This window comes from Patiria miniata, unplaced genomic scaffold (genome assembly GCF_015706575.1).
Source record: "Patiria miniata isolate m_02_andy unplaced genomic scaffold, ASM1570657v1 HiC_scaffold_3, whole genome shotgun sequence".
Taxonomy (NCBI): Eukaryota; Metazoa; Echinodermata; class Asteroidea; order Valvatida; family Asterinidae; genus Patiria; species Patiria miniata.
This window is the reverse complement of record NW_024037069.1, coordinates 22,625,874-22,650,752: the sequence shown is the minus strand read 5'-3', so window position 1 is coordinate 22,650,752 and position 24,879 is coordinate 22,625,874. Positions and strand designations below refer to the sequence as shown.

The following is a 24,879-nucleotide window of genomic DNA, read 5'->3' as shown; positions in this document are numbered from 1 at the left end:
TCAGTTTTATACCATTTTTGACCACATATTTTACAACATCCCTAAGTTTTCTTGAAATAACAGAAACATGCTCACACAGTCTGCTCAATTTTTTTTTAATGTTTATAAAATAGGAGTTTTATTTAATAAAGGACTTTGAAATAAATACTTGTATATTAGACGGTGGAGTTGTGTGCCATTCATACAAATTAACTGCAAAAAGGTTACCTCCCATTTTGCTTAAGAATAAAACAAACAATATTGCATCACATATGTCCAATAATCTCTATTTGCCGATGCTCCAAACTACACCCATGATGCTAAAGACCCAATCTCATTTCACAATATTAAAAACAAAAATTATGTTAAAAACTCAACTGTGAGTATGTGACCCTAAATGGAAATGGATTATTTTAGTACTGATGAATTGGAGGAAATGTATTGCTAACATTGTCATTAAATATTGGGTGAGAAGTGCATGATTATCAATTTTCTTACAGAAAATTCAAAAAAAACTTAAAGGGAGTATACATGTGTACAGCATTTGTAAACATCAAAAAACAAAACTACCAAATTATTATGAAATACCTTACTGGACTGTTAGTGAATGACAGTCTAAAGCATCCTGTAAAATCATGGCGCCTGGTGTGCTAACATTTTCAAGAAAAGTGGAATTTTCGTATCAATTTCCAACGCTGGTCGGCCACCCAGCGTTGGAGAAAAAAAAACTGGCTTTTTGTTTTCAAATACTGCCCCCAACTTACCATATTTAGTTAGTGTAAAATGCTCATAGGTGGGCTACGCATGAGTTACGCGAGGGGTCCGGAAGCTCGCCGCGTGACCTTTTACTTTCAGACTAAATTCTTCACCGCTGATGCCATCCACAGCTAGCTTTTCCCCCTAAATCTATCAATCCACCCATCAGGGTTCTAGCATCTCCCCCATCATTGACCACCGGGCACTGAACGGTTTGACAGAGCAGTTGTACCTCTGCGATAGTCCCACTGCTTCCTGCTCCTCGCCCTCCTGGTTTAAATAATCCAAAATGAAGTCCAATTTCTCTCTTCTGTTCTGCAACGTTCTCATCATGTTCTCAAAGACGGCCAGGTCCTTCCCACGCTGGCAGCAGTCTAGAGCTGCCACGCTGATCGGGTGCGCCTCCGTGTTGAAGATGTAACCCCCAGCGTTCAGAATGCACTCTCCCTGGAGGGTGGGGACGACGTCACCCTTGCCACCAGTGTTGTGGATGAAATTGTCCCGGTCAAACAGAAGATACAGGTACTTTGTGGTTTCGGAGAGGAAGAAGGACTCCATGCGATTGTCCAGCTTGTGATTCCGCACATCTTTCACCTATTAACGGTTAAATATTACAATAGAAAGTGCTGCTGAGTATAATGTTCATCAAAAGTAGTCAATGTCCTACAATGTAATTGACCTATTGCTGTTTGTGAGTTAGCCACGCCCCTTTGACAATCCTATGTGTGTTAAGTTTTGTTTGTCTCAGTTTTGCGCGTTCCGCGTGCAGTTGTATATCATGTACTTGGACAATATTTCACAAGCTGCGTTGACGCGATTCTACCATGATAGGTTAATTCCACGTCTCTGGGACGGCAATATTTGGGGAAAGTAAAAAGCTTCAGAGAGTTGGCAAGTCAGTGACTACACATGATTGTCTTGGCAATCTCTTTGAACTCGACCTTGCAGTGGCCCTATCGCTGTCCACCTGATCTGATCTACATCCCATCCTAGTCTCAACACAGCCTCAAAATCATGGCAGATGGTGGATTTAGAGTCCCAAACCAAGCACTGCGTCATTGGCACATTGACCTTTGACATAGGGAATTAATATGTTCAGGCTAATACACCAGGAACGTTCTCACCCACAAACGGCTTGAACGAAGGCCTTTGTACATCTTCATTGTTGAATTTGTTACAATGGGAAAATTATGTTTATTCATGAGAAAAGAACAAGGATGTCACATCATTGTTATTATTTAGTCAATTAGTAACATTTAAAACAACGACAGCAGTCATCAAGCTGCCACAGTAGCCTAGTATTACGAGATGAGCTATGGATTAAAAGGTCCCTGGTTCGAATCCTGCTATGTCCATTTTTCCAAAGACTGCTCCAACTTTATCGATAGTTTTTATTGAAGGGAGAAAACGAAAACCTAAGTGTCTTGCTGTGATTCTAAGAAATTCCTGAATTATTCGTATGTGGCTTAAATAAATGTGTAAGAAGCCGAGTGGTGTGCCGTGCTCCATTCATGCAAAATAACGTCGAGGAAAAACAATAGTGTGACGTCACAGTAGGGTTTTAACTACAGGTATACGCATAGGGTGCAACATTCCCCATGATGCATGAGTGTACTGGGGAACAACAACATCATTCTACAATGATGCCTCCTGTCATGTGACCAAGCTTGGTCACGTGACGGGTCACGTGAGGGCCTCAACAACACCAGTTGACAAAGACACCGTGATGGTGTCGCAAGCTCCTGATACGAGTTCTGTAATCAAAGTCTCAAAAAGGTATCTTTTAATCATTGTACAACAATATTACCCTTCAACTAAAACCGGTGACAGTGTTTCTGTACTCACGCTGGCATATCCACATGGTGTCCAGGCACTGGTCTCTATCGACGTCAGGATATCTCGTCCTACCTCTAAGAGATAAGGGTCCTTAGTAGCTTGGTACAAGACCATCACACTCTCTATCAACTCTGCCAAGCAAGAAAGTGAACAGAAACCATTTCACTAGGACTTTGTGTACCAACAAAAATATGGGTCTACAAAACATTTTCCTTACAGTCATGACAGTGGTGATTTGTAATCACAATTTTCAGGTAACTAATGCATGTAATAATTGTGCAGGAAATTAGATAGCCAAAGGGGATGTTCATTATCGCTGAGTGCTTGGTATCGAGGTGTTTATTGCAATTAATCTCTACTTTGCATCTTAATTAAAACAAGTGATCCGTGGATCGAAATCCCTATATGCTTTGCGTTCGTATTCTTGTAGAAGCTGTTAAATTGTGTGCATTAACAATGACGTTCAATTTCTGAAGAGTTGTCATGAACCCCCACCAAAGTGACACTGAAATCCATCAAATTCTGTAGACAAAGAATTAACATTTGAAGCACATTTGAACAATGACCTCTAATGACCTCTAATGACCCCTACATGACCTTTGACCTCAGTAATCCGATGAGGAATTGTGTCTTCCCACCCCAGGTTCACTGTATCCAAGTCTAATGAAAATCCATGAAAGTATGTAAAAGTTACACATTTTTTTTTCAAAAATTGACCTAAGCTTTAACATTCATACGGTCATACTGGGATACAGAATTTAGGACTGGTAAATTCCCCCAGAAACTTTGTTTAGGTGACACAAAAACTTGCACTTGATAAGCCTAGTGTGTCATAAGTAAGCACATGCATTTTAGATCTAGTGATGCATGTTAGATCTAGTGGGCCATTCAGTTGTGCATTCCTGGTTGTGATTGGTCAAAGCATAAATAATGGGCGGGGGCTTAATGAATCGGTCTGTAACGGAAAATGAACCATCTTAATATGCAAAGATACATTCTGTGCAAAGTTGTCCTTTCAGCTTAAAATCAATCAAGTGACTGGTTTTAACAGTTACGAGCTCCCAGCCTACATAAAGCAGGATTGACTGGCTGTGACTGTTTATGTAACTTGATACAGCTATCTTTTGACTGTAGATGATTGATAAGCCAGCTGTGCATACCACTTGCCTGCTCCTGCCTGTTGACTGAATTTGACTAGTCAGAGTGCTTGCTTGAGATATGATCTGACTGTTGGTGACTAGCCTTTGTAAAAGGCATGACAGGGAAGAGGATTGAATTTTTAAAGAGGTTGTGGAATGCTCGAAGACATTTCCGTCATTTTTCGGGTATATGTAGCCTAAGGTGTGATGAAATAAAAACGACTATTGTTTCTGTCATGAAATGAGTACAAAAGGTACTTTTGAGAGCTGTTTTTCAGGTCCAGTTTCGACCCGAACGTGCAACTGTGTAAAAGTCGTCGTTGCGGGCAGCAAACAAAACACAGTAAATCGTGACGTAATAAACAGGACTCCCGATGCACAGTAGCATACACGAGTCCTGTTTATTACGTCACGATTTACTGTGTTTTGTTTGCTGCCTGCAACGACGACTTTTACACAGTTGCACGTTCGGGTCGAAACTGGACCTGAAAAACAGCTCTCAAAAGTACCTTTAGTACTCATTTCATGACAGAAACAATAGTCGTTTTTTATTTCATCACACCTTAGGCTACATATACCCGAAAAATGACGGAAATGTCTTCGAGCATTCCACAACCTCTTTAAACTGTCTGTGACTGTTCAGACAGCATGAGGGCAGAGGAAAAGCTGTACCTGGTCTCAATGGATAGCCCTCTCGCTTGTCAACTACTTTATTTGTCACGATGTTGTAGAACTCTGGTGTGAAGCCCAGTTGTCTCCAGACCTGGTGGTAGTTGTGTAGCGTCTTCATGGCTTCATCTGTTTGACCCAGTAGACTCTACAAGAGGAAAACAGAACAAGACAGGACAATTAGTAAAGCTTGTCCCACAGCACACAAAATTCTAGTCCAGGAATTCAAAATGGCTATTTACTGGAAGTCTTGTCATGCATCTGGCCTACACAATGGGCTGGATTTAGCCCACTCTGTTAAATAGGTACACAGAGGACACTACACGTAGGTGGCCCTCGTGGACAAGCAAAAATAGATTTTGAGATGAAAGCTCTGTGCCCACATACATGCACTACTGGCAACAAGTTCAATAAAAAAAATCTCTTGAGATTTACTTTTTTTTTACTATAAAGAGCTTCACTCTTTATACATCACTCAAAAAAGAGTATTCGTATCTGCACTTCCTCACACCATCGGGAGCACTCTGCACCTCTATTCGTATGGCTACATACCCTCACTCTTCTTGACTTAAATAAATTTCACACAGGAATCTTTATGTATAAATTCACTCACAATCTCCTCCCCAACAGTTGCTCTTCTTTCTTCTCATCAGTCCAAAGCACACACGATTATTCAACTAGATCTCGCCACAATTTATTCGTCCCATTTACCCGCACCCTCTATTCTAGTTCTACTCTCCGTTTCTATGGTCCCCGTTTGTGGAACACCATTGAAAACGAAATCAGAACAATGAAGTCCGTGGGCTGTTTTAAATCCTCGTACAAAAAGGAGCTCCTATCACAATATGTAACATAGCTTTCCCTCCTCAGCCACTCTCCATAGCCACATCTCTTCTTTATATACAATTCATCGTCTCTTTTATCTTATCCTCATCGCAACTATTCAATTTGTCTCGGTTTTTAGTGTCTCGTCTCGTGTTTTGTTTTGTCTTGTCTTTAGTTTCCCTTTGACTGTTTTCGTGTTTATTCCTATTGTCTGTGCATACTGTCCTGTATTGTCCGCTTATGTGTAAGGCTGTTCTCTACAAGCTCCGGTTTATATGAACAGCCCCATACTCTTCACCCTAATTGAACATATCTAGTCGTTATACTACATTGTTGTATTATTATTTATTTACTGTATCTAATTACCTTTTTTTAATTTAAAAACTTAGTTTGACTTATTTGTGGAAAGTATGGAAATAAATGTTTCCTTTGAATTGAATTGAATTGAATATTTAAACTGAATTTCTTTTTGGAGCTAGCCTGTTTGAGAGCGTACGTTTCAGTACAATAGATATTGAAAAAAAGTGAAAAATAGTGCTGCCTTTTTATGTTACTTAACCCCATGCGCTCGGGAAGCGGTCATGGCCGCGGCCGCTAATCCTCATTGGAATGCAGTCGCCAGCTGTGGTATGCCGTGGCACTCAGCTAGTGGGTAGCTCCACAGCTGCTGCTTTTGTGCAGTCCCGCTACCACACAAAGGCTGTGCAGTCATGCGGGCCACTTGCTCTATGTGTGGAGGAATGTCCCCATTATAACCCGTGCCTAAGGGGTTAAGAAACAAGATTTTGTTGACAAGCAGCGGTAGCACTTCACTGAACGTGAAAATGAAATATTGTCATTAAGTCCTAACAAGTGAACCACAAGTTCCTCGCTATCAAATCAAGTTACAAGCTATTTAGATGAACCTGTAATAAGGCATTCCTTTGTTATTGTTTTAGTCTGGTTCCCAGACCAAAAGACTGTGACTATTTCTGATGAATCTTAGGTCAGGTAGCCGCTACGGCACGTGACCAAAATGGGAGGAATGCCTCCCGTTTCCAAAAATGTCCGAAGTTTGCCGAATGCATTTCGTCGACACTCTCGGATAGCCCCCCAGGTATTTCGGGATATAAAATTGAATATAACAAACTTGAAATTCAATGACGACTTTGTGCATCAAGTATGCACTCGGATCGTACGAGGGGTAAACTTGGCTGCGTCATGCACCATTTGAATCTGACGACGGTTACCTAGGAGGATTCAAAAACTCAGCAGCGTCTCCATTTGGGCTTCACCTGCTATTTGGGTCCCTAACTTTGAAGATTCCCTCTCAACATTAGTCAATGTTCTCTTACAGAAATATCCAACTATGTAAGATATGAAGCAAGTGATTTCTTTTTATTTGATCAGAACATAAAAAGCTTTTAATGATAAAGCCAAACCGGAAACGAAGCCGAGTTTTGAAAAAGGGCCATCGTGTTTATATTTAGCCAGGTGGCAGCTGCCTCACCTACAATATAGACGTCAGGGCATCGGGGAGTTGTCAGGTCAGGGAACCAGACTATTATTCCTTATCCCCGGACCTGGCTTGGTACTGACTTGTGTTTGAACTCGGGGCAGACTTTTCTACAAATCTGCCTCCGCTTTGTTAACATATGAGTAGGTAGCCTGTCTCCAATACTTCAATGATTGACGATATCACTGAAATCTTACCTGCAATCCAGGCCAGAAGGCCTCCAGTGACTGGAATACAGGCATGGTGATTTGACCTTTCTTCATGTTGACCCACATGTACCAGTCGTCCCGCTTCATCAGCTGCTTAATCAGCTGCTCATATTCTGAAAGAATAAAAACAGACAAAATACTCGCAACTTATTCACAGCCTCATGGAACTAAACACCGCAACAACAAAAAAAGTCCACACTCATTGGATGGGTCATAATTTTGAATCTTATTGTCTTATGATGACGTCATTTATATAGACCTTTGGAATATTTTGCTAGCTACATTTTGATACCCCGTTTGCTACCAAAGACTGTAAATCATCCAAGATTGACAACGGTTTATGAAAAATGATGCAGATTATGCGAAGAGAAATTGCTAAGCGCAAACACAAATGCCCGTATCGACTACACAGTGCCCGAACAAAGTGCGGGTAATTACATTTGCGTGCTCCCATGCATGCAAGCACTGTGCGATCGGTATTCCCTGCACCTCGTTTCGGGCAGCGTGACATTGTCACGCAGCAATTTCCACTCGCATACTCTTTAAATTTGCAAGTTTTCAAACCGCATCATTTTTCATAAACCGTTGTCAATGTTGGACAATTTACAGTCTTTGGTAGCAAACGGGGTATCAAAATGTAGCCAACAACATTCCCCAAAGGTATATAAATGACATTATCATAAGACGACCAGATTCAAAATTATGACCCCTCCAATGAGTGTGGCCTTTCTTTTGTTGTGGTGTTTATATTTTGCTGCCTTTACCTGTTGCATACAGTTTCTGGGTGACACACTAACAAGCTAAATCCAACTAAGTAAGCCAAAAACCTGGCACAGTTACAATTAAATTATTACTGTCGAGAGATGCAAATAATAATTGTGAGTTTTGACCTCCACTGATGTAACTAAAACACTGAATGCCTAGTGCTTTATAACAGCTGGTGTAAACAAAAATTAATATTTAATCTTTTGGTGTGTGGCTTGAGTCCAACTTGAGTAAGCTTCTGGAAATTCCAATATTTGCTAAAAGTTACCCCAAAATTTGTCCAGCAAGTCCGTGTTGCCTAGCAACAAGCCTCCTTTTACTAGGTACTCGAGCAGTGAGTCCACGCCGGCACCTATCCCCGAATCCAGTGCAGTCCACTTCTTTGTTAGGACATCGATGTGGTTGCCAAACTGCGGTTGCAAACAATAAAGATTTTTTTTTACGTTACAGTTTTGCACATGCGGCGCTACAATACAAAGACCTTTGTATTGTAGCGCCGCATGTGCAAAACTGTAACGAAGTCATTTTTTCAAAAGTCAAGTCAAGACACTAGTCAAATCGTGTCCAAATGTTCAAGGTGTCAGCTTGTTAGGTCCCGTAACTCCTTGGACCTGATCAGAAATGGACTAGGCACAACCTTTCAAGGGACAACGTTTTTTGAGTTTGTTCGTCTCATTTTTTTGTTCAATCAAACTTTCCATTCTTTTTCCATTTTCAAGGTTTAATTCTCAGGAACCGTTTCTGAGAAACACTCTCGCCTTCACCCTGTCCAAATGTCACTTCGATTGTAAGCTTCCTTGGGAAATGTTTCCAATGGCAATGTGTAGCCGAATCATTTACTCGTATTTAGGCTATCACAAACCTAGACAATGACCACAGATAAAATGACAGCACAAAAAGGAATACAATTTGAAATCTGTTTTATGCTGACGTCACCAAGTGAAAAACAGGTCTCTTTTGTGGCTTTGTGATCTCAAACAGACCAAACTTTCTAAAAAGTTAAGTCTTGAATGTTTATTCTCGGGACCACACAAAAGAGATCTGCTTTGATGTCATCACATATACCAAAAGGAAGACTGACACAGTTAACAAACAATAAGGGGGAGTCAGGTTGGCGTAGCGGTACTTTCCTTGCCTTCCACCACTGTGACCTGGGTTTGAATCTCGCCTGGGTCAATATGTGGATTGGGTTTTCAGTCCCTACCTGATTCCATGCTTTTCCCCCAGAATATCTTCTGGGCTTTTCCTCCCACCTCTAAACTTTAATTTCTTCTCATTGTCTTCTCTCAGTAAGTTGGTGTGATGTTTCCCCTGGGATGCTTTATCGACTATATGATACAGATACAGAATAACAAACTATCCATACCAGTCCTATGTCTGATCGGCACTGCCACAGAGCATTGAGAGCTTTAAGGGCCGTCTCTTCAAACACGGGATCACCGGTCAGACGGCTCAGTGTGCCAAACTCCAAGATGTAAGTCCCCACACAAGCCGTGCAGGTGACTGGCGTCTCTCCGGCGGGCACGCCATGCGCAAGGTTGACTGTACCGTATGGCATACCAGTAGGGGTATTGAAGGCTGGAAAAAGGATACGGCAGAAAACGAACAGTTCATGTAGCGTGTAAATGCAAAGCAAGGCCGTTTTTAAAGCTACAGTCCATTATTTGCAGCTATCCAAAAAGATACTGGCGTAGTTATTGTTGAAAAACATACTTGGTTGAAAGATAGAACGGGGACTAAACTCCCTGTGAAATTGTTCTTTCTGGCAAGCTCTCATTTCGAAGAAATCAACAAAAGGAGGCCTTGCCAACGGTGCTTCTTAAGAAGCACCGTAGAAAATTAGTTCGTTTTATTTGGCGAAGTGCGCGCAAGCATTGGCACAACGCACACACGCGCGGTTGCTATAATTCGTCGGATCAGTACGCGACATTGCGTAGTTGCGTATGTGTATCGGACGCTGAATTCAGGCCCAATTCAAAACATGATCCTAGAATGATGTTTTTCTCAGAATATACAGCTGAAGCTGAGCTGAAAATTCATCAGGTTAGTTGCTCAGTATCCTTCATTAGATTTTGAACACTTTTGTTGCTTCAAACGAAAAAAACTGCACAAATTACAAATGATGGACTATACCTTTAAAGGTAACTTTTTAACCCAATGGTTTTGGTATCGCCCAAAACAACCGTGTCTGTCACTCCATGACCACTACAGCACTGTATGCTTTTATGTATTAATCAGCAGCCAATAAAAAGGAAGTGATACATTGTACAGTGTGTTTTGAATTCTGACTATGAAATGTCATACTCCTGGGGCCGATTTCACGAAACGCTAAGATGCGTCTTTGGTAGGGTAGCTCATTTCAACTTGCAACTCGTCCTTCATCAAACTTAACTTAAGCTCGGTCTGAGGGTCTTCTTATCTCATTAATATGTTTGTTAAGTTGTTCATTGTTTAGAAATCATTGCCGTTAAAGACGAGTGTCGGCCTGGAGCATTTCAGCAGAAAATTTGCTGAGAAGTTAAGTGCATCAGTCAGCCTCAATGCCTCAGAGCTCAGCATCAAGTACAACATTCCTAAAATCAGGTCATTTTATGACGGTACATTTCCTGAAAAATTAATCCGAAAGAGCTTGATTAAAACTTGACAAAGCCATTGCCCAATGTGTTTGAAATGAAGCTGGACTTAACCTAGCCCCATAAATGTGGCCTATTTACTGGACTGCCTCCGTAAACATAGGCCACACATCCACATGTACAAAAACGTGTCGCACTTTGCCAAATTTTGATTTTCACATTTAGGCTTACTTTGTAGGTTTTTTTGCTTTAGACATGTTAGAAGCATTCTCACCCTCTTTATAGGCTAATCAGAAAGTGCTGCCTTTTTCAGATGTCTAATTTTTGTGAAATTTCATGTTGAAATTTTGATACGCAAACGTGTGCAAATGTATCTGGAAATTTCACGAAAAATGGACATCTGAAAAAGGCAACACTTTCTGATTAGCCTATAAAGAGGCTGAGTATGCTTCTAAAGCAAAAACACCCTACAAACTAAGCCTAAATGTGAAAGTCAAAATTTGGCAAAGTGCGACACGTTTTTGTACATGTGGATGTGTGGCCTATGTTTACGGAGGCAGTCCAGTAAATAGGCCACATTTATGGGGCTAGACTGAGCCCAAACACGGACCATCACCATCAAAGGCTCAGTGTGTCCATGCACAAAAAGGTCAAGTAAAATGTTTGTTAATGTCTTAAAGAGTGCAAAATGTCATTAACCAGGCTTTCTTGTGCTGACATCTTTCAGTACCTGGTAAGATTCTCCTAGCTACCGTTTCTGCCATAGTGAGCAGTGGTCCCTTGCAAGGCCATCCAGACTCCAGCTCAACCCCAGCCTTCTGAGACAAGAGGTGTGCTGACAAAAGACCTCCAACAACTGAAAAGAAAACGGAAACACATTTTCCCATTCAATGATAATGGAGGTATCACTGTGTCCATGCCACTGTTGAAAAAGAAAAAGAATTTTGAAAGTGGATAAACTTGTATTTCTTACACTATGGACACACTAAATAGCTATTGTAAATGAAGAGTTTATTTTCAAAAAACGCGATATATCCATTTGAAAAAGGTAAAAATTGTGCACGGTTATTAAACTTTTAAGAATAAAACAGTATAATAACAGCTATTTCTACACTTCACTTTTTGGTTTGTTATAGTCTTAAGTCCTGTTAAAGTATAAAACTGCTATTGATATTGCTTTAGGGCAGCCAATAGAGAGCAGGATTCTAAAAAGGTGTTTATCACGTTTGAGAAATAAAGTCTTCAAATCTAGTCTTTTTCTAAACTTCAACTGAATGTGTATTCGCTCTTTTCACACTCCGCCATGGGGCATGCACAGCCTCGATCTGGCAACTTTACACAATAAAAATAGCCGGTCCAGTGATTCCCGTGTCGGGGTTCAGACCACTGAACCGGCTATATTTATTGTGTAAAGTTGCCAGATCGAGGCTCTGCATGCCCATGGCGGAAGTGTGAAATGAGCGAATCCCTTACACGCAAGGAATTTTTGCTAGAAGCCTGACTGATGCTCCTCCAAAACTCAAAGGCACAACAGACGCAGCCAGTATAAATTGACAGTAACTGGATTGTGTTTTCTGGTGGATTTGAAAGATCTTAGAAGTTGACTTTCAATCGAGTCATCAATATCAAAAGTCATCACTTGTCAATCACAAGACACATCACAAGTCCAGTCTTATTGAAAAGTCAAGTGACATGCGATTAAAATGTCCTTTTTTTTTCAAATGAACCACAAAGAAAAACTTACTAGGTGAATTAAAAAAATATTTTGAAACTTTTGGCGGTTCCCCAATTAGTCAAATGACTAAGGCAGGGCTCAAGTTTGTTCAACTTTTTAAAAGATTGTTATAATTCACCTAGTCAGTTTCCCCTTGTAGTTCATTTGAAACTCTGTAATAAAAAGCTGTATCCTCTCTGAGTGATCTCCGTTTGCTATTTCCCAGGTCTGCATCGTGACTTTGGGCGTGATCTCTGGCTGCATGGCATTATATGGGTTTATGGCTTCTGACTAGCGCCCCTTGAACAAAGATGTTGACTAATTGGGGAACTGCCAACATATTGCTGGAAAGCTCAGTTGGTAGAGCACCGGAACAGTTATCTGGAGATCGCAGGTTCAAGCCCCGCTTCAGTCAATTTCTTTGTTCAACTTCTCAATAAAATGTACTTTTGACAACTTCTTTTTACTTTGACAACTTCCTTTTGTCATTTTCCGTCCTCTGTTACTTGCAACTTGACTTGCGACTAGTGACCTGTGATAGACTTGATGACAATTCGGGCGATTCACAATGCAGTACGCCACCAAGATTTTGCCACAGAGAGTTCATTTTTCCCAGTGCATTGTGGGAAATGGTCGACAAATTCGCAGCGCGGGACATTTGAAATTGTTAGTTTTTTCCGGTCAGTAGTTTCGTAAGCGTATGATTCAATATCTGTTTACCCTTTTGTTTTCTTTTTATCAATATGGTGTTTTTTTGTAAGGCGGCAGAACGCTATGCCCAAATCTGTAACAAATTAGCTCAAGTTGTCTACTGACACTCATTCAAATTGTTCGTGTTGTATCGACCGTAAACTTGAAAAATAGACTCTCCATGGCAAACTCTTGGTGGCGCACTGCATTGTGAATTGCCCGAATTCTGTCAATCATGTCCACATTAACCTCTGATGTTGGTTTCAAACACAGACACGTTGATGTCTTCCGAGAAGTCCAGGTGACTCTGCAGCAGAGTGGACACTCTGCGGAACTCACTGTAGTTTCCCATGATGGCTAGCGTGTCCAAGGCGTCAATTAGGGTCAGGGAATAACTGGGGAAAAAGTTCAAGCAGACTGCGAATAAAACCGACGTCCAGTCCATGTTTGAAAATACTTAATACTGTAAAAGGTTTGGAAAGAATGTTGCAACCTGACGCTGCTTTTTTCTTCATGCAATGTACCGGTATAGCATCTCAATGAAGAAAATAAAAAGTTTTTCCATCAAATTCATTTGTACTCTTGTCATTTTATGTGCCGTGTTCAGGTGTTGTTTGTAAGGATTAGGACATGCCCAAATAGGTACAGTGAAAATCCCCTACTGTGGTAAATTTTTTTAGAGTGTACAAAGATGAAAAATGACTACTTTTACATAATTGGCATTTTCTCAGCAACCCAAAGTGCTAGTTTCATGACTGTTTCAGCATGTTCAGAATTTAAAAGAAAAAGCTCTCAGCTTTAATCTGATACCCAAAACATAAAAATCTGCTGATCCCTTTTTTTAAGGCAAATGTTTTAGGGTTGCATTTTTTGGGGTCACCCTGGACAAGCTAAGTCATCGATGTGATTCAAAGCACCTTCCCCACGAGTCCACGCCATCACAGGTCAAAGGTCGAAGCTCATCATATGGAAAAGCATTGTTCAGGTAATTCTCGTAACCATGGTAGAACATTGCTCGCACCCTCTCTCTGTAAATGTCAGTGAAAAAAAGTGACAATAAATTAGTTACATCATATTTGAAAAGAGTTTACTCATTGATAAGCACACTTTGATTTTCCCTCTATCACCTTGCCAATTAAAGCAAAGGTTTAAAGCTAGAGTCCATCATTTGCAGCCATCCGAAAAGTAACTGGCGTAATTATTGTTGAAAAACAAACTTGGTTGAAAGATAGTAAGGGAACTAAACTCCCTGTGAAATTATTCTTTCTGGGAAGCTGTCATTTTGAAGTAATCAACGAAAGAAGGCATTTCCAACGGTGATTCTTAAGAAGCACCGTAGGAAAATTTAAATTAGTAGTTCGTTTTGTTATTCAGCGCAGCGCGCACAAGTATTGGAACGACGCACACGTGCGCGTGGTTGTTATAATTCGTCGGATCAGTGCGCGACGTCGCGTATAGCTGCAATTCAAAACGATTCAAAACATGATTCAGTAACTTTTGATTAGAAATGCTGTTTTTCTCGGAATGTACAGCTAAAGCTTAGCTGAAACTTCATCAGGTTAGTTGCTCAGTATCCTTCATTATATTTTGAACTCTTTTGTTGCTTCAAACGAACAAAATGCACAAATTACAAATGATGGACTGTAGCTTTAAATACCCAAATTTCACAAGAAATTTAATTCCAGCAGGTGCTACATATCAATGTTTGTGAATCCTGAGTTGATACTGACCTGTTACAAATTTACGAGAAAAGAAATTAACATATGGACCCGTTGGAAAAAACTGTTGCAACCTTACGCCACTTCAACGATTGTGTACAAAGTCTATGGAGAGTCCTAACTCTGCATAGACTTTGTACTTGTTAGAAGTATTTCCTAACAAAATTGGAAATGTTTCCCAGTCCCAGATTCATGTCTTTGCAATGACTGACCTTCATTCATTGAGATGATAATATGAAGAGAAAAAAAGTGGCGTCCGGTTGCAACAGTTCTTCCTAAAATCAACATCATGATCAATGCATTTTGGTTTATTTTGTGTGAAGTTGTCATGGTTGTGTAGTGAACCCTTTTCTTTAACTGGCCTCATTAAATAATAATAGCCTTTTTTTGTAATAATGGCACAATACTGCATTAGCAGACACATGAGGGCGCTATTATTGTACTAGCGTCCGCAGCAGAACCAATTGTGATGCTGATGGAAGGGGAGAGAAGCCCAGAAAGAGTAAACATTAATCGGCTCAAACACCTACCTATATTGCAAAATTTCATCATCCGTGAACTTCGAAGACATAACATAACACACACATAATAGGGAAATTAAAGTCAGGAATAAACTACCACATCTAGGTAATTTATCCCTCATCTTTTGCGACTTCCGAGACGAGTTCTCGAGGCCGTGTCCGAAAGTTGTGGCTGCGGCTTACCGGATAACACGTGCGCCTACGGAAGCCACTAAATTGTGACTGCAGCCATTCCCATAGAGGTGTGTGCTACTCCCGTCCGCAGCCAGTTGATTCGGACACGGCTAACACACGTGCCCCGCAACATGCAGGCACCGTTTGGCTTTAATACTGCTACATAATGATCTGCATCTGGATACCACACCACCGCCAAATGGTAAATTGCTTGACTTGGACGCTTGAGGGCGCAAGTCAACTTTGATTTGAGTCAGGTGCCTTGCTTTTTATATTTCCTACACCACACACAATTGAGGTAAGTTGAGTTTCAGGAGACGGTGTATGACAAGGCCTGCAGCAGAACCATCGCACTTATTGCGTCGTCACACTTTCTTTTTCTTTTGCAGTTTTCGCTTAGCATGTTTTAATGTTTCGGCAGTTTACATGTATCAGAAGGACATGTTTTATATTTAGAGAGACGACAGAAACAAAGAATTCAGGAAAAAGTTACTCAAGTAAGTATTTTTCGTATTGTTATCGTCATGATTTGCTTTATTTTAAATGTGTACTTCCGTGCGTGTGAGCATGCCATGGTGAGGGCGCTGTTCATTTGTTGACCCATGTTTTTAAAGTTTAGATTTTTTGGCACATTAAATTCAAATATTACTGAGTGTTATCAAATTTTTGAAATCATGATTGCTGTCTGCCAATGTTAGCCCCATAAATGTGGCCTATTTACTGGACTGCCTCCGTAAACATAGGCCACACGTCCACATGTACAAAAATCCTGTCGACTTTGCCAAATTTTGATTTTCACATTTAGGCTTAGTTTGTAGGATTTTTTTGCTTTAGAAGCATACTCACCCACTTTATAGGCTAGTCAAAAAGTGCTGCCTTTTCAGATGTCTGATTTTTGTGAAATTTCTATTTGAACTTTTGATACGCAAACGTGTAAAAATGAATCTGGAAATTTCACGAAAAATATACATCTGAAAAAGGCAGCACTTTCTGATTAGCCTATAAAGAGGGTGAGTATGCTTTTAAAGCAAAAAAAACCTACAAACTAAGCCTTAATGTGAAAATCAAAATTTGGCAAAGTCGACACAATTTTTGTACATGTGGACGTGTGGCCTATCACCTATGTTTACGGAGGCAGTCCAGTAAATAGGCCACATTTATGGGGCTATGCCAATGTAGGATGATGTATTGATTGAAATAAAGCATTAAAGCCAAAGGCCAAAGATTTGGGGGAAATGTGAGTTTTTAGCAAGTTATATTAGTTAAGACAAGTTCAATCTAGCCGATGTGGCCAATTTACTGGACTACCTCCGTAAATAAAGGCCACACTTCCACCATGTACAAAAACATGTCGAACTTTGTCAAATTTTGTTTTTCACATTTAGGCTTAGCTTGTAAGTTGTAGTTGTACTTGTAGTTTATTTTTGCTTTAGAAATAGAAGCATTATAGTGGTTCCCTAACGTGGTGCACTTCGACGTTTACCCGACTTTCCTCGTGTATTGTTGCCAAACCTCTTTGTTGACAAACCTCAAATTCATGCAGTGAAATACTGGTACTTTTACCTTATTAATGCTTGCTATTTAACCTCTGTCATGTCTGTGCACAATTTCGGTGTCATGAAATTTAATCTGATATTCAAAAAGGATGGCGTCCGGAAATTGGGCAAAAACTGGCTGAGTGTTCCCTAACGTGGCGCACTTAAATAAATCTCGGAAAATTCCAAATTAACATGTAAGAATTTCTGTAAAGTTGATAAATTCTGATAAACCATACCCAACCAGAAGTTTGTCAAGAAAATGTTTTCTTATTTTTGAGGGCATTTTCAAAGGGTTCAGTTCACTTTGCACTTCAAAATAAAATCGGAAAATCATACCAAAATAATGTTTTCTTCTAACTTTGTAACGGGCGGATAAACTCGCGATTTATGAACGGGAGTGTTTAGAACTTGATGAAATTTCACTTCCTGTGAAATTTCAGTGAAAACTTTTGCTCTAGCTACATGTAGGTGCTACAGGCGAAAAATCAAAGTGCGCCACGTTAGGGGCCGCGCCACGTTAGGGTACATCAACATGGGCGTCGCCAGGATTTTTTCTAGAGGGGGGCAAAAAAAAATTTTGCCAAAAAATGCTTGTATTTCTCAACACATTCTCGATTTATCAGTTTTAGAGGGGGGCAGGGACATTTTGCCCCCCCCCCCAACTCATTAAATTTACACCACTTTGTCTTCGCGCCTCTTTTTCTTTTCTTTTTTTCCCTTTTTTTTTCTTCCTTTTTTTTTTTTTTTTTTTTTTGCTTTTCCAGGGGGGGGCAAGTGCCCCCCCTTGCCCCCCCCTCGCGACGCCCATGTACATCAACAATACTCACCCTCTTTACATGTATATAGGCTAATCAGAAAGTGCTGCTTTTTCAGATTTTTGCTTTTTCTAATTTTCGTGAAATTTCATGTCGAAATTTTGAAACGCAACTTTGTGCAAACGAAAAATCTGAAAAAGGCAGTACTTTCTGATTAGCCTATATAAAGAGGGTGAGTATGCTTCTAAAGCAAAAATAAACAACAAACTAAGCCTAAATGTGAAAATCAAAATTTGACTAAGTTTGACATGTTTTTGTACATGGTGGAAGTGTGGCCTTTATTTACAGAGGTAGTCCGGTAAATTGGCCACATTTATGGGGCTACCTTTAATCATGTTTCTGCACTTCGTCTCCGATTTGTATATGTTGGGCGTTCGGTCGATCATGACGCTATTGACGCTTTTTCAGACATCTACTTTTCGTGTAATTTCATGTTGGAATTTAGATACGCAAACGTCATGAACGTTTGCAAACGAACCTGGAAATTACATGAAATATAGATACATGTACATGTCTGAAAAGGGGTGACTAATTTTCTATCACTTTGTTTGTAAATAAACTACACACAAAGTCTAAATGTGAAAATTAAAAGCTTGACAAAGTTCTACATTTTCAGGTACATGTACATGTTCCAAGTGTGGCCTTTATTTACGGAGGTAGTCTAGTAAATTGGCCACATTTATGGGGTTAAAAAATAGCCCTGCTTTCATACAAATACAATCCATTTGTGGGGGGTTTGCAGATTTCGACCGAAAGTTGTATTAAAATTGGTAATTGTGTAGCTTAGGCCACAAAAAAAAAGTCTCCGGTTTCTGGTATGCGCGCGCGTCGCCGTAGCCATGCGCGTCGGCAAAATGAAAAAGTGGGTTTTTTTCAATGAAAGATGATGTCTCAAAACTGCCAAATTCACTGGTTTGACTAGAATCCTGCTGCTGCACAATTTTAACGTGTTTTTAGATTGGGTTGTGGTCGAGAATAAGCTTTATGTGGCCTCTCTGGACTCCCATATATTTGCACTAAGTTTAGTCGGGCACCATTTGCAGTCATCAGCCGACATCTGAAGCCGAAAAATCAGGTAAAAAAAAAAAAAGCCCCGTCGTCGCACCACTTTTTGGGCAAGCTTCATACCAGAAACCGGAGACTTTCTTTTTTTGGCCTTAGGACCCCGTTCCATACGAGAACAAAAGACATTTCTACGTGTTTGTTTTGGGACGTCACGTAATACCTACATGGTACAAGGCTACAACTACATGTAAACATAATATGATTTCATTGATTAGACTGTGATACAAAAACAAGCAGAAAAAGTCAAGAATGCTGCATCCTGACACCACTTTTTTCATCGTGTACATCATAATGATGTGCATTTCTGTTCATGCATCTTGTTAAGTGCACGTACTGTACAACACATGTATAAAGTTACACATACACATACCCTGCTATGCCCAGTGCAGTTGGCAAAGAGAATTATCAGACCTTTCAAAACATTTTAAATTTGCCTGTCTAAAAGGGTTTTGAAAGGTGAAATAGTGCTGGAACTTTGAAACTTTTCGAAAGGTTTCGGAAGGTGAAGCAACTCGGTGGGCAAATTCAGTAAGTTGCCTTTCAATACCTTTCGAAAGGAATTGAAAGGTGTGGTAGTGCAGTAAGAATAAATTCTGGAGGATTTTAAAAGGTCCAGCATTTTCTGTCCTTCAATTTGCCAGCACCCAGATTTTGAGGTGTTTTGAATGGTCTAACTACAGGAGAGTTGTGTCAAAGAACATTCCAAAAGGATGTCATTTGTGTTTAATATTCAGGACACTCAACTGGACTAGTCAGAACTAGCAAAGGTAAATTTGTTGTGATGATCAAGTTAATACATGTACGTACATGCTTGCAACAACTTGACCCAAATAAAACTTTGCAAAATTATCCTTTTTCCTCTATCATGTTTATTTAACAAGGTGCAGCTTATCTGGCCTAAAATGTACATGTACATGTATGTATGTAAACAATTGGTGTGTTTTTTTAACTTCCTAAGTTGTTTGTGTAATATTATGCAATGCATGTACGTACATGTAACTGTGTAAAAAAAACTTGTTGCTGCCACAACAGCATGTACAAGTGTATGGTATTCTATGCTGACAAATGTAGGTTGTAAATGTCGATCTGCACTTTGGGATACATTTGTGTACAACTGTAGTTGGACTGTAGTCATTACCATATTTGTTTCATTTTGGTATGTCAAATGCATACATTGTATGACTGACATGACTATTACCACCCCGAACAGGACTGAAGGGGTTAATTTTGATTTTGAAATTTTGTACTAAATTAAATATAATAATGCACTTTTACGCATGTACATGTACACATAATGCTTTCTTCTTTTTCTTGTTCCACTACATGTATGTTCTGGTTCATGTACTTAGCTTTAACCCTAATCGAACATCGAACACAACCCATCAAAGTTTAACAGCAGGTGTTGTTGAAATCCGTTAGAAGGGGTACACTAGTACCCCTAAACTGATGGTCTTTTACTTTGGGTTTGGCATACCTCCAGAAACTAAGTCCAACAGTGTGTGTGTTTCGATTTTCCATGTGGGTGTTGGAATTTGCCTGGATGAGTATGGTTCCTGGTAAATTTTGCTAGGGAGTTGTGTTCCTTCCTCCATGGGTTAATGTATTACAAACATACTGGTACAACCTAGTTGTAGTGTACAAAGTGAACATTTGAGAAAATTAGCAGTAAACAACTAAACATTTTGAAAAGTAAATCCAGCCTTGCTCTAATAAACATCTACAGATCGACGCATGATAATGCTTGTCCTGTAGGCTGTACATTAGTTTTAGCATTTCCATACAGACTACATATAGTTCATCCTGCAGCTAGCCATTAAGCCACTCACACCTTGAGCAAACATTCCATATTTATGACTACTATACAGCCATGGATCTGCACCTACAATAATTAAATGATTCGCCCTCTAGCCTTGAGCTCCCACAGGTCATACTCTGACCCAATTAATATACAATCCGCTGTGGTATTTACACCTGAAGGCTCAATCTAATCATGTCCCTGATGGTTCTATTCAGCCAGACTGATTAGAAGTCTGCATGCATGGGTGCACAACTGCCAAACAAGATTTGTGAGATAGCCTAAGCGGAATATTTGGAAATCATGTAAGACATTAGGCCTATGACTTCTTTGAAAGTACATGTACGTACACAGTCGTATTTACACTGTCGATCGTGGATGTCCTATTGTCCCTCTTAGGAAGACTCCCATATGTTTTGTACACGACCCCAGTTGCGGACGTGCATGTATGCTGGGAATGCGGACGATATTGTTCTCTTTTGTTCTCTGGCATTTTTCTCTTTTGTTCTCCGGCATTGAAGGTTAGTTTTATTTTAAATGCCTGAACACGCCCACATGTACACGTACATGTAGTTGTACATACTGTGTGATGTGTACAAATTAAAGTGAGAGAATGATGTACAAATAGGATGAAAAATTAAAATTCTGTTGTTTGATTTTATGTTTATAGAGGCACAGTGCTTACCTCATCAATTGACAGGTAATTTTATTGTTGAATATTAAGTTGATGAATGATGTTTACTTAAATATCTAAGCACAGTAAAATGATAAACAGATTTGTTTTGCTTTGAATACTGAGATTTAGGCCAAAAAAAAAATAGTCCGGTTTCCCTACCTACATGTACCCTATTCTGACAGCCCCTACCCTAATTTTTTTTATTGGAAACATGAGAAAAAACACCCAAAACCATCACTTTATACCTTTTACCCTTGACTACACGCAGACGCCTCCATATGATCGTACACACACAAAATTGGCCAAAAAAAAAAATCCCTACCTACCTACCCTATTTTCGAATGCCGTGTAATCGGAAGCAGAACTATTTTTACCCCTCAGCCGAGAGGCTCGAGGGGTATTGTTGTTTTTTGGGCCTTATTTGCCATTAGAGTGAGGGGTTGACTCCAAGCCCCGCTCTGTTGGACATGTAGTGCTTACACTGCTTACTCACCAGCATTACTGGGTCAATCCGTGCCTCATCTAAGGGTGTCATGGAAGGTTAGTTTTATTGCCCCTACCCCTCGACCCTCACCCATATTGCAAGTCCCAGAGTACAACTTTGGTCGAAAATAACTCAGTGTTTCCGTAATTTTGTCCCACTGGCTGAAGTCGTCCGTTACCAAGATTTTCAGATACCTTCGATAGATTACCAGCTTTTTCTTTGTTGACTGGCTCTTCTTCTGAAGGACGTTCAATCAGGGCCCTTCGAATCATTCGCATATATGTACCAGTAGCAGCCATTAAAGCCTTTTCTAAGGACTTTGATACACAAGAAGACTGCGCGATAAAAAAGTACTGGTTCCACTTGTCATGGCGATCTTCGGTTAGACTTTCTTCTTGTTCGATCTCCATACATGCCATACAGTCCTCATCCTGTGGCATGCTTGACAGGTCTTTGCTATCCTGATGTTGACGTCTCTCTCAGATGTCTTGATCCATGCACTAACGTTCATGAAGTTAAATCCACAAACTCGATCTGATTGCCATTTCTTGGCTAAATATCATGGCTTTTGTCTGCGACACTTTCATGTGAAGCCCAACCGATTTTTCAGCTCTTTCCACTTGATCAAGCAGTTGTTGAGTTTGGTTTGTGTGTTTTTACAGGAGAGCAATGTCATCCCCTAATTCTGCAGACAAACTGACATGACTGTTACTGCAGTATTTACTTGTATTTACCAGGAAGTGATATTTATCTTAGATTTATGAAGACCTAAAGACAGTTTACTCATTCATATTGGTTGAGAGCCCATCACGTGGCCGGTTTTAAACAGTTGATAAGGACCGGCTGGTTGGTCTTACACACTTTTTTAGTGTTGCATGAAATTTGGACTCAAATCCGGTGCCTTAAAAAAAATAACAACTATTTATTGGTTGAACATTCACAATCCTCACGTAGGCATGCGCAATACTGCCAGTAAGACTTTCTTAATTCAAAATACACTGGCACAGCTGCGTTCTGCACCACATCGTGCAATACTGCCAGTGACACGCTTGCCAATCTCCATATACATGTAAGGAGTTGTTTACTACTTTTCGCGAGATGGACATACTTAAATAACTTGAGGGGTGTTTCGAAAAATATGAAGTAAAATTGTTGAAAAAATTGTTGGAAATTTATGATTTTGACTCGTTTTGACTTTTGGACTGACAAGTTTTGATTTTTTGACAGAAAAGGTATTTATGAATGGGAGTAAATACTGGCGAGGTTAATTATCAGCATTTAGATTTCAACTGGTCTTAAATAAAGTGTTTAATACCAGCCAAGCACACAAAAACGTGTATTCCCATAATCAAACGCACGAAGGCTTGAGCAGCATCTCTTTATTAATAATTGCATTTGCGGTCAAATGGGACAGAAAGTACACTTCAAAGTTCCACTGAAAAAAAAAATTCTATTGTGCTGGAACTTTGAATGTGAAAATGACACTTTGAAACTTTATTCTTAACCCTGTTTGTGTGCAAATATGTAAGCACCTTGTTCATGTTTGCCAGGAGAACATTAAAGGGGCACTACATGTAGGTCTTGAAATCCCGGAAAATTTCATGTTTTGGGTCGTTTACTTATCCTATTTCAAACATCTGGTTCAAAGGAAACCAACCTAATGTCTTACCATTCCCGAGAAAAGACAAAAAAACCTCGATTGTTTACATCGGACACGACGGAGTACGAATACGCTTTTCCTGTCGGTTTCACTTTCAGTCAGTGTACGTACGATATATACACAGCACCGTGCTCGCGAACAGCGCGCGGTGAATCACCAACGCACAAAATACGGTTTCTTACACGTCCACAAAAGGCAAATCACTTTACGGATGAAATCAAAACAGCTCGAATTTTTGGGGTCGCAAAAGTGGACCCCCGAAATTCGTTCACGCATGCATAATACAGGAATAACACAAAAACGCCCAGTTTTGAAACGATAGTTGTGTGGATGTTTATATATCCTACTTTTAAATGTTCTTTCTGATTAACATCATTTCGTTCAATGTTCAAAGCTCGTTTTGTAGCCCAATTGGGCTGTTCAACTTCAAGGACCCAGTGTCCCTTTAACATTGCTAGAAGCCTTGATTGCAGTCCTGCTTGCATTTCAACAACAACACCCCCCCCCCCCTTTCCCCACCATCCTATTCCAGCGATTCGATTAACACGTCCCGGGTGCTCATTTCATCCGATTAGAATATGCCTCGCAGTCAGTGTATATATCCGGCATTTGCACCCAGCGTGAAGTCCAAGTGAATGAAATTACCGGACGGAGCCAGGGATGGAACGTGTTGTCTGGTTTGGCTCACACAGTGCCTCTCGTCTGTGGAGACTGGATGTTTCATCGTGTCTATAGGACTCTCTCTTTCTTCTTGCGGAATGTGAAACGCATCTTAGATCATGTGGATTCTTGGGTGAATTTTCGTTAGGTGGGCCTGTAGCGCCAGCATCATGTACTCATAGTTCTGTTCGTGTCCTGAAGGATCTACGTGTAAGGGGTACAATGCAGTTGAGTATTAGCTTGATTCTTGGCATGGATTGAATGATGAATGTTTATGAATATTTATAGTGTTGTGTTTGTTTGTTAGTCTGTCTGCTGTCATCTTGTTGAACACGTATTTTGTATGCACGTGAAAATTCCACAAGGACATGAAGGATGTCATCATTATGCGGTTGTTGTTCATGTTCAAGTGAAGCAGTACATGCTTTTGTATGCAATAACATGTACGTGTACATTGGTTCCAAATTGGAGAAATAAAGCATTGTAGATACAATGTACAAATGTACGCATGTACATGTACATGTAGGAATGTGTAGATTTGGTTTTTAACATGTTAAAACGTACTTTACTGCAATTTCATTGGTTGAGAACGACCACATGTCCAGTCTGTAGCAGCCTTTGACCACTAGCAGCCTCGGCTTTGCCTCTGGTGCACCCTTGGGTGTTAAAAATGGCATTTCTCATATCACGGCAGTCAACAATCGTTAAATGTACGGTACATGTACTTGTGTATCATATGTGCATATGATTGTTGTTCACATGTACATCTATAGATGTATTTTAGAAAAGGCTGTTGGTGTGTGAGCTAAATGTACAATTGCAACCAAAGGACTGGGAAGGCTGGCTTCGTGGTAAATCCCCCCCCCCCCCCCCGAAAAAATTCCTGTTTTAACTTTTGTTTCTGTTCATATAATTTTTGAATGGTACACATGTACATTAATTGTCCAGATGTATGAGTTGTACCAGTACATGTACATACTTTTAAGCAATGTTTTACCTTAAAAATGTACAGCAGCTTGTGGTGCATTATTTTTTTGTATTGAAAAAAAACCCACTACAACAAAAGTAAAAATAAGTTGGAACGACACAGTTTAAATGTACATGTAGATGTTTCTGTTAGTGT

General features: G+C 40.0%; 2 protein-coding genes across 4 annotated transcripts in view; one reads left to right on the top strand and one right to left on the bottom strand.

The window, feature by feature from the left end:
- Nucleotides 1-690: 690 nt before the first annotated feature.
- On the bottom strand, nucleotides 691-15,094 carry LOC119738834 (ER degradation-enhancing alpha-mannosidase-like protein 2). Its single transcript, XM_038213799.1, has 10 exons — nucleotides 14,899-15,094; nucleotides 13,568-13,678; nucleotides 12,900-13,045; nucleotides 10,977-11,102; nucleotides 9,040-9,251; nucleotides 7,942-8,083; nucleotides 6,897-7,021; nucleotides 4,383-4,527; nucleotides 2,581-2,702; nucleotides 691-1,329 (listed from the first exon to the last, which is right to left on the bottom strand). Exons 1-10 carry the CDS (start codon nucleotides 15,009-15,011, stop codon nucleotides 901-903), a joined length of 1,671 nt encoding a protein of 556 aa, XP_038069727.1. The 5' UTR covers nucleotides 15,012-15,094; the 3' UTR covers nucleotides 691-900.
- A 273-nt stretch (nucleotides 15,095-15,367) lies between these two features.
- Nucleotides 15,368-24,879, top strand: part of LOC119738835 (protein NDRG3-like) — a 35,392-nt gene continuing 25,880 nt past the window's right edge. For 2 of the 3 annotated variants that reach the window (XM_038213802.1, XM_038213800.1), the window contains exon 1: nucleotides 15,368-15,560. The gene's annotated coding sequence lies outside the window, so the exon portion shown is untranslated. Of the gene's footprint in view, nucleotides 15,561-20,692; nucleotides 20,798-24,879 lie in introns of those variants that run through there. The other variant, XM_038213801.1, reaches the window with a different exon arrangement.